The sequence below is a fragment of the Chelonia mydas genome, chromosome 11 (genome assembly GCF_015237465.2).
Source record: "Chelonia mydas isolate rCheMyd1 chromosome 11, rCheMyd1.pri.v2, whole genome shotgun sequence".
Lineage (NCBI taxonomy): Eukaryota > Metazoa > Chordata > Testudines > Cheloniidae > Chelonia > Chelonia mydas.
In genome coordinates, this window is record NC_051251.2 from 67,169,625 (window position 1) to 67,180,886 (window position 11,262).

General features: G+C 51.7%; 1 protein-coding gene across 2 annotated transcripts in view; it reads right to left on the reverse strand.

Annotated features, from left to right (window-relative positions):
* BARD1 (BRCA1 associated RING domain 1) overlaps positions 1–4,390 on the reverse strand; it is a 63,413-nt gene extending 59,023 nt beyond the window's left edge. Inside the window, exons 1-2 of one of the 2 annotated variants that reach the window (XM_037912451.2) lie at positions 4,068–4,390; positions 953–1,009 (exon numbers count right to left, since the gene is read on the reverse strand). In XM_037912451.2, the coding sequence (XP_037768379.1) occupies positions 953–1,009; positions 4,068–4,216 (206 nt within the window). In that variant the 5' untranslated portion in view covers positions 4,217–4,390. The remainder of the gene's footprint in view (positions 1–952; positions 1,010–4,067) is intronic. The other variant, XM_037912453.2, reaches the window with a different exon arrangement.
* Positions 4,391–11,262: the final 6,872 nt, after the last annotated feature.

Here is an 11,262-nt window from a genome sequence, read left to right on the forward strand (position 1 = left end):
ATATATTGATCATGTAACCTTTATGGGCACAGTGTCTACCGTATTAACAAGAGGTTACGGTGATATGCAAATTAACTGGCATCAAGTAAACTGTTAAGCTAAGGACTTGCATATCTTCCCATCTGTAACCTGATCCTGCATGCTCTATGGGAATTTCTGGACAGTGAAAACAGAAAGCGTTCTCCCTTTCCTGCTAGTCTGGATACATTAAATCCTCTGTTTGCGCTTTGGTATGCCAATAAAACCTATGAATACTTCAGCCTGTCCAATGTGTACATTGTTCTCTCAGATGACGGTACCACAGCGTGGACAAACTACTGAATCTTTCCAGACTAATTCCTGTAACTGAAAGGATCCCCTTGGTATTCTCAGCACTACAATTCAAATATAAAGAAGATAATTTTAGCCTTACAGTTCAGAGAATTTGCCTCTTACAAATACAACTCAATAAGCTATGAACTAAAACCCTAAATATGTAGCCACTGATCCTGCTAAAACCTCCATGCAGACAGACCTCTGTACCCACCTGGACCCCTACTAAAGCCACAAGGCGCTCTGCTTGGGCAGACCTCTGTGGGACTAAGGCCTTAATTCCAAGATTTGTGATTCCTTGTGAAGACCCAATCAGGCAGAGCCTGATTTTTATTTTTTTAAAAAACATTTACACATCTAATTTTCCCTGTTGTATTCCCCAAGCTCTTCCTTTCCCACAGAACGACTATACGAATAAGGACAGCATGAATTTCAAATATTACTCTTTTAAAACTGTTTAGCTTTTTCTTTTGACCTCACTGTCTCCAAACCAGGAAAACTTAAGCACACGTAGAACAGTCCCACTGATGTCAACTGAACTACTCAGATATGTAAAGTTAAGGGTATTATACATAACTGTTTGCAGGACTAGGGTCCTTTTCTTTATAGCTGTTTCGTTTTAAGTAAATATGGTACTTACAGACAGAAGACATGCTCACATTTTCCCAAGCACACAGGTTCCTTAAGGATGTTCATGCTATTCAGAGAGGAAGAAAAGCATTAACGATTAAAAAAAGTCTTAGCTCCTAGAACATCAAAGAACCAATTAGTTTAGTCTGAAGGCATCTGTATTTGTGCCTGCAGTTAAAACATTATTGCTAGCAGGACTCTAGCATGATTTTTCTGATCAGTTTGAGATATTCTGTTTGAGGACAGTGTTATACCTCACGCTACTGAATCAGTGGAAAGTAGCATACAGTGCAGTTAGCATGGTTCTCTGATAAAATGTCTCCTTCCATAATAATCAGGGAAATCATGATAGAACCCTGCTAGCAACACATTTTTAAGCCCACGGACAGCTAGCATGGTTCTGATTCCAGTGTAGATGGATTTACTGCACAACCAGCTTCCTTAGGCTCTGTCCATACAGCAGCTCATCAAGCTGCCAACAGCAGTTTTCTGGAACAAGTAAACACAGTTCTGCTTCACTACATTAGCACTGCTCACTGTTAATCTCTCTAGGGATGTATAAGCCCTTTACCACAGAAGCCAAGTATTGGGAAAATCAAGGGCATTTTTACAGCAGTTTTACAATACAATCATTATAGGGTATCAACTCCCACTGAGGTGGATGTCCTTTTGGGAGCGATCACACCACCTAACCATGGCAATGCAATTACATCAAAATTACATAGAACCCTCCACTAGAACAGGATGTCAGTTTCCGATGGTTTAATGTGTCTGGTCCGGAGGTCAAATGTGCTCTTTAAACAGGAAGCACTAAGGGTGTCTGAGGAAGGGGGGTTATTCACTATATTTATTGTAAGTGTTCAAGTACAGAACAGTGTATAATTCCTGTCTCCCAAAGTCCCTACACATTAACAACACTTAGGCCTCAGGCCTATCATCAGATGGGCTAGCCGGACTCTGGGGGGGGAGGCCCAGGGAGGCGGGTCAGTCTCTCCGCAGTGGGGGGGGAGTGTTTCGGGGGGAGCCCCGGGGCGCAGGTCACACTCTCTCCTTGGGGGGGGAGGAGGGGAAGGGGCAGAGTGTTTCAGGGGGAGCCCCAGAGGGGCGGGTCAGGCACTCTCCGTGGGGGGGGGGGGAAGGGAGTGTTTCAGGGGGGCCCCTAGGGGCCAGGTCAGTCTCTCCACAGGTGTTTCGGGGGGAGCCCCAGGGGGGCGGGTCAGTCTCTCCGCGGGGGGAAGGGGGAGTGTTTCGGGGGGAGCCCCAGGGGGGGCAGGTCAGGCACTCTCCGTGGGGGGGTGGGTGTTTTGGTGGGGCCCCTAGGGGCCAGGTCAGTCTCTCCGTGGGGGGGGTGGAGTGTTTCGGGGGGAGCCCCAGGTGGAGGGAGTGTTTCGGGGGGGGCCCTAGGGGCAGGGTCAGTCTCTCCGCGGGGGGGCAGAGTGTTTCGGGGGGGGCCCCGGGGGGGCAGGAGTGTTTTGGGGGGGCCCCAGGGGGGCCGGGTCAGGCTGTCTCCGAGGGGGGGGCAGCAGGGGCCGGGTCAGTCTGTCCGCGGGTGGAAGGGCGGGATCCTGTCGGGGGGGGGGGGGGGGGGGGGGGTGAATCTGTCCCCGGGGGAAGGGCGGCTCAGTCTCTCCGCGGGGGGGCGGAGTGTTTTCGGGGGGAGCCCCAGGGGGGAGGCAGTGTTTCGGGGGGGGCCCTGGGGCAGGGGCAGGCTGTCTCCGGGGGGGGGGGGGGGGGGGGGGGGGGGGGGGGAGTGTTTCCGGGGGAGTCCCGGGGGGAGGGAGTGTTTCGGTGGGGAGCCCCAGGGGGGGAGGCAGTGTTTCGGGGGGGGGCCCTAGGGGCAGGGGCAGGCTGTCTCCGAGGGCGGGGGGCGGAGTGTTTCGGTGGGGAGCCCCAGGGGGGAGGCAGTGTTTCGGGGGGGGCCCTGGGGCAGGGGCAGGCTGTCTCCGAGGGGGGGGGCGGAGTGTTTCGGGGGGAGTCCCGGGGGGAGGGAGTGTTTCGGTGGGGAGCCCCAGGGGGGAGGCAGTGTTTCGGTGGGGAGCCCCAGGGGCAGGGTCAGGCTGTCTCCGAGGGCGGGGGGGCGGAGTGTTTCAGTGGGGAGCCCCAGGGGGGAGGCAGTGTTTCGGGGGGGGCCCTGGGGCAGGGGCAGGCTGTCTCCGAGGGCGGGGGGGCGGAGTGTTTCAGTGGGGAGCCCCAGGGGGGAGGCAGTGTTTCGGGGGGGGCCCTGGGGCAGGGGCAGGCTGTCTCCGGGGGGGGGGGGGGGGGCGGAGTGTTTCAGTGGGAGTCCCGGGGGGAGGGAGTGTTTCGGTGGGGAGCCCCAGGGGGGAGGCAGTGTTTCGGGGGGGGGGCCCTAGGGGCAGGGGCAGGCTGTCTCCGAGGGCGGGGGGGCGGAGTGTTTCGGTGGGGAGCCCCAGGGGGGAGGCAGTGTTTCGGGGGGGACCCTGGGGCAGGGGCAGGCTGTCTCCGGGGGGGGGGGCGGAGTGTTTCGGGGGGAGTCCCGGGGGGAGGCAGTGTTTCGGGGGGGGGGGGGCCCTAGGGGCAGGGGCAGGCTGTCTCCGAGGGGGGGGGCGGAGTGTTTCGGGGGGAGTCCCGGGGGGAGGGAGTGTTTCGGTGGGGAGCCCCAGGGGGGAGGGAGTGTTTCGGTGGGGAGCCCCAGGGGGGAGGGAGTGTTTCGGTGGGGGGCCCTGGGGCAGGGGCAGGCTGTCTCCGAGGGCGGGGGGGCGGAGTGTTTCGGGGGGAGTCCCGGGGGGAGGGAGTGTTTCGGTGGGGAGCCCCAGGGGGGAGGCAGTGTTTCGGGGGGGGGGCCCTAGGGGCAGGGGCAGGCTGTCTCCGAGGGCGGGGGGGCGGAGTGTTTCGGTGGGGAGCCCCAGGGGGGAGGCAGTGTTTCGGGGGGGGCCCTGGGGCAGGGGCAGGCTGTCTCCGAGGGGGGGGGCGGAGTGTTTCGGGGGGAGTCCCGGGGGGGCGGAGTGTTTCGGGGGGGGGGCCCGAGGGGCCGGGTCAGTCTGTCCGCGGGGGGAAGGGCGGGATCCTGTCGGGGGGTGAATCTGCCCCGGGGGAAGGGCGGCTCAGTCTCCCCCAGGGTCGCGGGGACTCCCCCAGCCCGCGGGCCCCGGGGCAGGCGCGGTTACCAGCGGGAGCAGCGCAGCCGCCTCTCCAGCTGCCGCAGGGCGGCCCGGGTGCCGTCCCAGCAGCCGGCGGGCCGCTCCATGCCGCTGGGCGCGGCCCTCCCTGCCGGAGCCGGCTGGTTGCCGGAGCGAGCCCGCAGCGCAGCCCGCATCTTCCCGCTACTGCGGGACCGGCCGCCGCTCAAACCAACCGCCGGCTCCCGCCCGAAGCACGGCGCATGCGCGGGTCGGCCGGGGAGGGCGGGGGGCCGGGCGCGCGCGCACGGACTGCGAGGAGCGCGAAGCCCCGCCCCAGAGCCGCTGCCGCAGGGTCTGGGGACGGCGGGGCGGATCAGGCAGGAGAGCGACTGCCCGGTTGGAGCCCTCTCCCCGGGGGCGGGGCCTAGACGCAAGCCCCGCCCACTCTCATCCCGGGGACGGGGCCGAGACTCCCCTCCATCCCCATCGCCCTGGGGGGGGGGTCAGAGCCAGGACCCTCCCCTCCCCTCCCTCTGGGGGTCAAAGCCTAGACACCCCACTCCACTCCCATCGCCCTTGGGGGGGGGGGGGTCAGAGCCGGGACCCTCCCCTCCCCTCCCTCTGGGGGTCAAAGCCTAGACACCCCACTCCACTCTCATCGCCCTTGGGGGGGGTCAGAGCCGGGACCCTCCCCTCCCCTCCCTCTGGGGGGCAGAGCCTAGACACCCCCCTCCACTCCCATCGCCCTTGGGGGGGGTCAGAGCCGAGACCCTCCCCTCCCCTCCCTCTGGGGGGCAGAGCTGAGACACCCCCCTCCACTCCCATCACCCTGGGGGGTCAGAGCCTAGACACCCCCCTCCACTCCCATCGCCCTAGGGGGTGGGTCACAGCTGAGACACCCCCTCCATCCCCATCGCCCTGGGGGGGCGGGGTCAGGGCCCAGACTCCCCTCCCCTCCCATCGCCCTGGGGGGCAGAGCCTAGACACCCCCCTCCACTTCCATCGCCCTAGGGGGCAGAGCCTAGACACTCCTCTCCACTCCCATCGCCCTGGGGGATGTCAGAGCTGAGACATCCCCCTCCACTCCCATCGCCCTTGGGGGGGGTCAGAGCTGAGACACCCCCCTCCACTTCCATCGCCCTAGGGGGCAGAGCCTAGACACTCCCCTCCACTCCCATCGCCCTGGGGGGTGTCAGAGCTGAGACATCCCCCTCCACTCCCATCGCCCTTGGGGGGGGTCAGAGCTGAGACACTCCCCTCCACTCTCATCCCTCTGGAGGGCAGAGCATAGATACCCCCCTCCACTCCCATCACCCTGGGGGGGGGGGGTCAGGGCCGAGACACCCCCCTCCACTCCCATCGCCCTGCGGGGGGTCAGAGCTGAGACACTCCCCTCCACTCCCATCCCTCTGGGGGGCAGAGCCTAGACACCCCACTCCACTCCCATCGCCCTGGGGGTGTCGGAGCCAAGACACCTCCCTCCACTCCCATCGCCCTAGGGGGTGGGTCACAGCTGAGACACCCCCTCCATCCCCATCGCCCTGGGGGGGCGGGGTCAGGGCCCAGACTCCCCTCCCCTCCCATCGCCCTGGGGGCCAGGGCTGAGACACCCCCATTCTCCCCACTGCCCTGGGGGATGAGAGATTTTATCTCTCCTGTTGTAGCCATCCGCATTGCAGGGCCACACACAACAAAAGCCCTGGGGCTCAGTTGGCAGCCAGGAGCAGCTGGGCCAAGGCTCTCCACACAGCTCCATAGCCCTGGCGGCAGAGCTGACCACAGCTGCAGTGGGTCCATCATTATGGGTCATCCCTGCCCTGTGGGAACTTAGTGGGAAAAGTGACACGATCTCCTTTGTGATCTCTGCTGGGAAGGGGGCAACGTACAGCCCACAACTCCCTGGCCCCGCCTCTGGCTGCCCTGCTCCTCATCCAGGCCCCATCACTTGTGAAGATCTCCAGCCCCATCGACTCCACTAGGTTCAAAGAAAGGAGGATGGTGCCAGCCTTTTCTGCATATGGGAGGTCTCTAACTGCAAATCTGAGAGCATGATCTCCCAGCAACATTAGTCCAACCAGTCCATTTGGCAAGCACTGCACATTTTAGTAAATGTTTGCAGGATTGGGCCATTTAAACCAACTGCAAGTGTCGCAGCAGCTGAAAAAAAGTCTACAGCTTCAAATCTACACAATTTACTCAGTTAAAGAATTGCAGCACAGAGCACAGAAATATACATGAGGCAGGGCTGGCATTTTCTATGCAAGAAAAGCAATATTAATAGCAAAAAGAAAAGGAGTACTTGTGGCACCTTAGAGACTAACCAATTTATTTGAGCATAAGCTTTCGTGAGCTACAGCTCACTGTTGCTCACGAAAGCTTATGCTCAAATAAATTGGTTAGTCTCTAAGGTGCCACAAGTACTCCTTTTCTTTTTGCGAATACAAACTAACACGGCTGTTACTCTGAAACCTGTCAATATTAACAGTGTACTCAAATGTACAGTGCAATGGTCTATGCATTCTCAGCTCAGTACTGCAAAGAGATACTACCTAGTTCCATTGATTTCCGTGCAGTTGAAATCAGTGGGACTGGTTTCTCACGGCAGTGTTTGCAGGATCAGACACTTTGTTTGTTTTCGCAGAGTTGCTGGAAAGTGATTCACCAGAGGAACACGTCTGTATGTTTCCTGAAGAAACCAGAACTAAGCTTTTTATGGATTTCCTTAGGCTATTTGTTCAATTTTTTATACATTAAAATGTTAAGGCCTTTCCACGTCTCTGTATTTCTCATTCCCTTTCATCTCTTTCGTTGTGTTCATTTAAAAAGTAAAATGGTAAGTTTTCCACTCCTTGTAAAGGGAACTGTTCTGATTCTGTTCCTCAAGTTCAGTTCTGGATAGATAGGCTTGGAAGGATTCGATATTGATTGGGAAATGTGGATTTCGCCATACACACATAACCTGATGAAAAAAGTGTTTCCACTGAAATTTATACATCAGCACAGTAAGAAAAAGGCTGCTTGAGAACTTACTAGAGTTTAAGGGTATTTGAATATTTTGATGTGAGCTTAACAATCTGTTTTAACAGTTAAAAAGCTTTAACTTTTTGAACCTCAGAACAACTTTTCTGAACCCCCTATTGCCTGACGCTCACCTTAATTTCCTGCAACTGTGAACATTTAAATAGATAAAAACCACAAAACATGTTGAAACCCATAAATTTGCAAAACTGTGGAAATTTAAATGCATGAAAAAATATTTAAAATGCATAAAAAATACATAGCAATAGTATCTGTTAGAATTATAAAATAATAATAATTGAATTCCACCCAGCTTATGTAAAGAGTATAATCAAGCCAGGTGACCTTAATGGAACTACTTACAGTAGCAACCACAATGCTTGGTAGAAAGTTATTTTTTTATTATTATTGTTGTTGTAGTAATTAAATATTTTATAGAGTCACATGGTCTTTTCTAGCATATTAGAAAACAAAATGTTTGTCAAACGTGTAGCTTTTGGGAGTGTTCTTATAAAGCCATTCAAATTGTGAGCCTAAACCATTTGGCAATGTCTTTTTAAGACGGAAAAACATTCATAATGAGATTTATCTACCTGTCAGTCAGATGGATCAAGGGCAATAGAACATGAGAAGCCACACTCAGCTGTCAAAAGAGAGAGCGAAAAGGAGTACACAGTTAATTTTCTGCCGTTCTGTCTCGATTGTGATTAACCTTGGTTGTGTATTTCATTTGGCCCATTGGTCACTTGCAGCCAAGTCCTCAGCTGGTTTATATTGGCACCGCTCGTTGCAAGAAGTGGAGCTACCTTTGATATCAGTTATGGATCTGGCCCGATGCATTCCTCCTCCTATTTGAAGTGTTGCAAATTTGTCCAATTCCACGCCCGTGCCTCGTCAATCTGCAGGCCGTGTAGCAGTTTTTAACTTCTTTTTCTCAGTTGGAATAGGCGGGAGGCAGGAGGAATTTTTAGTCTCGGCTAAGGGAAATAGAAAAGATTAATCCTTTGCTGAGTAATGCCATTTTGTAATTCACTTGCCTCTTGCTTTGATAAGGATACATACAACTATCTGTGCAAAGCTAGTTCAAACCTCAATAATTCTCGCACTTAGAATACCCAGTGCTCTCTGTAGGCAAATGTTTAATCTGATGAATGGATCTACATTGCCACATACTCTGTTCCGTAGGACACTTTAATTAGATTTTACATGCATATTAGGGGATATTTCATTATACATGTCAATGCACAGATTCTTATGAAAAATTAAAACTGAGCCCTCTTTATTTTCTTGACCCTGTCCTTCTAATTGAAGGCATCACGGCAACCCTTTCTTATTGGACTACTGAATATGGTTTCAATGATCTGAAGGCGTATTGAGTATCAATAGGCAGCTGAATTTAGCTTCAACATTTCTCTCCTTTTGAACTGCATACTACAGCTACTATGATGTCAGGGAATAGCAATGACAGCAAGTCCTATCATGGTATTGCCCCATTACTTCTGCATAGAGAATCAGCAAGCGCAGAACAAGAATTAGAAGAGGAAGCTCCGCGAGGGTCCATTCCTCATGTTTTCTCCTTATGTAACAATCCTCAAAACTGGTTTTAAACTTGGACTTTCCATTACCAAAACACAGACTCTGCCATTTAAGCTAATGGGTGATCTCATTGGCTGAGAGCAGTAGTAGGCTAGTACCCTGTGTGTAGACTAGCCACTGCAGGGGAATGCAACGCACATATGATACACATGTTATACAGACACTGAAAAGGAAACCAAAACAAGTTGGCAGATCAGAGAGATGAGTTTTAAATCTTCCACAGTCGGATGACACCAAGATTTTTGTGACCGTAGTGTTTGTGGGGACCTAACAGCACAGTCATGAAACTCCACCCTGTGGAACTGCACTTGCTTTGCCCACGCCAAAGGTTTGTTACTTAGCTATCTGAGGAAAGTTATAAAATGTTTAAAATGTGAAGTTCATAATGGAAATGCCAACACATTAAATACTGTAATGATGGCATGATTGGGCTCTGCTGTAATCGTTAAATTCTCCAGCCTGGAAGACTCTCTGCAGACGCAGTCAAAGCATGAAAGGTTGTGGAGAGGGATGGGGTGAAGGTAGCAAGCCGAGGCCAGTGGTCTTTGAGTTGCTGTGTGTGTAAACAAGCAAAAATGTGCATCATCACGACACGGCAATATTAAAATGTTCACACAGTGGCCTTAAAGGTTTCTGTGTCTCTTCTATTTCCTGATCATTTATCAAATTCAATCCGACACAGATATTTCACTGGTCATTGTTTTTTGTTCACTAACACTTGAGAGTTCAACCCATTCCACTGCTTTTACTGCTTGCTATTTTTAAAGGATATCTCTGTAGAAGCCCCTCCCTCCCCCTTTTCTGCACAGTGTAATTACTGAAGCACATAAAGCAGTTATAGCAGGAATTTATCACTTTCAGGTAGAACTACTCCCAGCCAAATCAAAGATAGAGTAGGAATGCCAGAAGCAATTTATAACAGGCTCACTGACATTTCATGTCGAGAAACTCTCCTAGTGAATACTCATCAAGTCATAAATCTCTGAGCAAATGTGATTAAAGCAAGCAAGTTATTCTTTGGGGTGGGGGTGGGGGACTTCATAATAAAAGAATTCTGTGATGCAGAGCGGCAAAATTTGTTTGACAAAAATCATGGCAAACAGCTGTCAGTAAAATGTACAAACAGCTTGTTTTAAATTTCAGTGGTGTTTCAGCAGCTGCTTGGGCACGAGTAAAATGTTCATTTGGCACACGGACCCTGGCACCCATTCCGTTTTCCTTTGTACTTTAAAATTTTGCAATCAGCTCCATCAGAACTCAGGCAGTAATTTCAATTCGTATCAAGGGAGCAGTTGACGGCCCACGGCTGTGAAGACAACGTTTGTGACTGTAGTGTTTCAGCACCCACAATCTTTATGATCACATACACTACTTTATCATATGGTACTCCCCATAATGGCCACTACTCAAGGAAAGTATTTAAGCATGTGCCTAACTTTAAGCACATGAGTAGTCCCAGCATATGCCTAAGTACCTTCCAGAATAGGGGCCATAAAATAACTATAAATTGGCATTTATTGCCATAAACCCTTTATTTTACTGACAATCTCTCCAGTGGTTGAGATATATTACAACACTTAATTGTTAGGGAACAAGTTTTTGCTCTTGTTTCTGGGACTTTTAACTGCTGCTTGATGGAGAATTTCTGTTGACTATTAAGTCTGGTTTTAAAATGTATCTTAATGAGTTTGCTTGGGGTTTTTCCCCACACCCTCAAAAGTAGCTTCTTCAATTTTCAGGTTTAATATGGAGAAATTACGCTTTTGGTAGAAGGGGTGGCTAGCTTGCGTGACAACACAGGGAAAAGCACAAGTATGATCCCTAAGAAGAGGGATATGGTCCTCTCTTCAATCGAATTCTCCCCTTTTACTCTCCACATAACATGAAAAGCTAGTTTTCAGGACGATTTTAGAGGTATCCAAAATCTGTATATACTTGGGCTTAGGGCTAAGTAAGGGTGAAATGCAAGGTATGCAATGTTGTAGCAATGTTACCAACCATAGTTAGAGATTGGATAACTGCAATGTGTCCCCTCAATCCAGCAAAACACTTAAGCACCTGCTTAAAGTTAAGCTTTTCTTGAGTGCTTTTCTAACCAAGGCCTGCATGTTGTGTCTTAGGGATAATGGTGTGGCAAAAAAATTTCCTATTCAATTCAGATTCCTATACCTAGCCTATCATTTTGGTATCAGAGCACTTTCTCTTCTTGAGTGTGTTTGGACAATGTTAGCAGCATCCACTGTTGCCCTTGGGGCAGATCTTTCTGTGATATTTAACAAAGATTTGTAGCAGAACCCTTTTTATTCACTCTCTCCCTTACTCAAGCAAAGATGAGTTTTGTTTCAGCAGCTAATTTAAGAAGGTGCAAAACTGAACACAGGAGCCAGCTGTGTATTCCTGCTAAATGACACAGAAATAAAAATAAATAATGTGGCACCTGTAGATGTCGCTAAGGAGTTAAGGGCAAAGAATCAAACAGTAGCTCCTCAGTTTTGGGGGATATTTTGTGCTTTTGGGAGGGCCCTCCACAACCATTTGCATAAGGTTAAATAATCGTCTTCAAATCAACTAATTAGAGCACCATTTTCAGTGTACTGCTCCACTTAGGGTAGGATTCTCAGCCTCA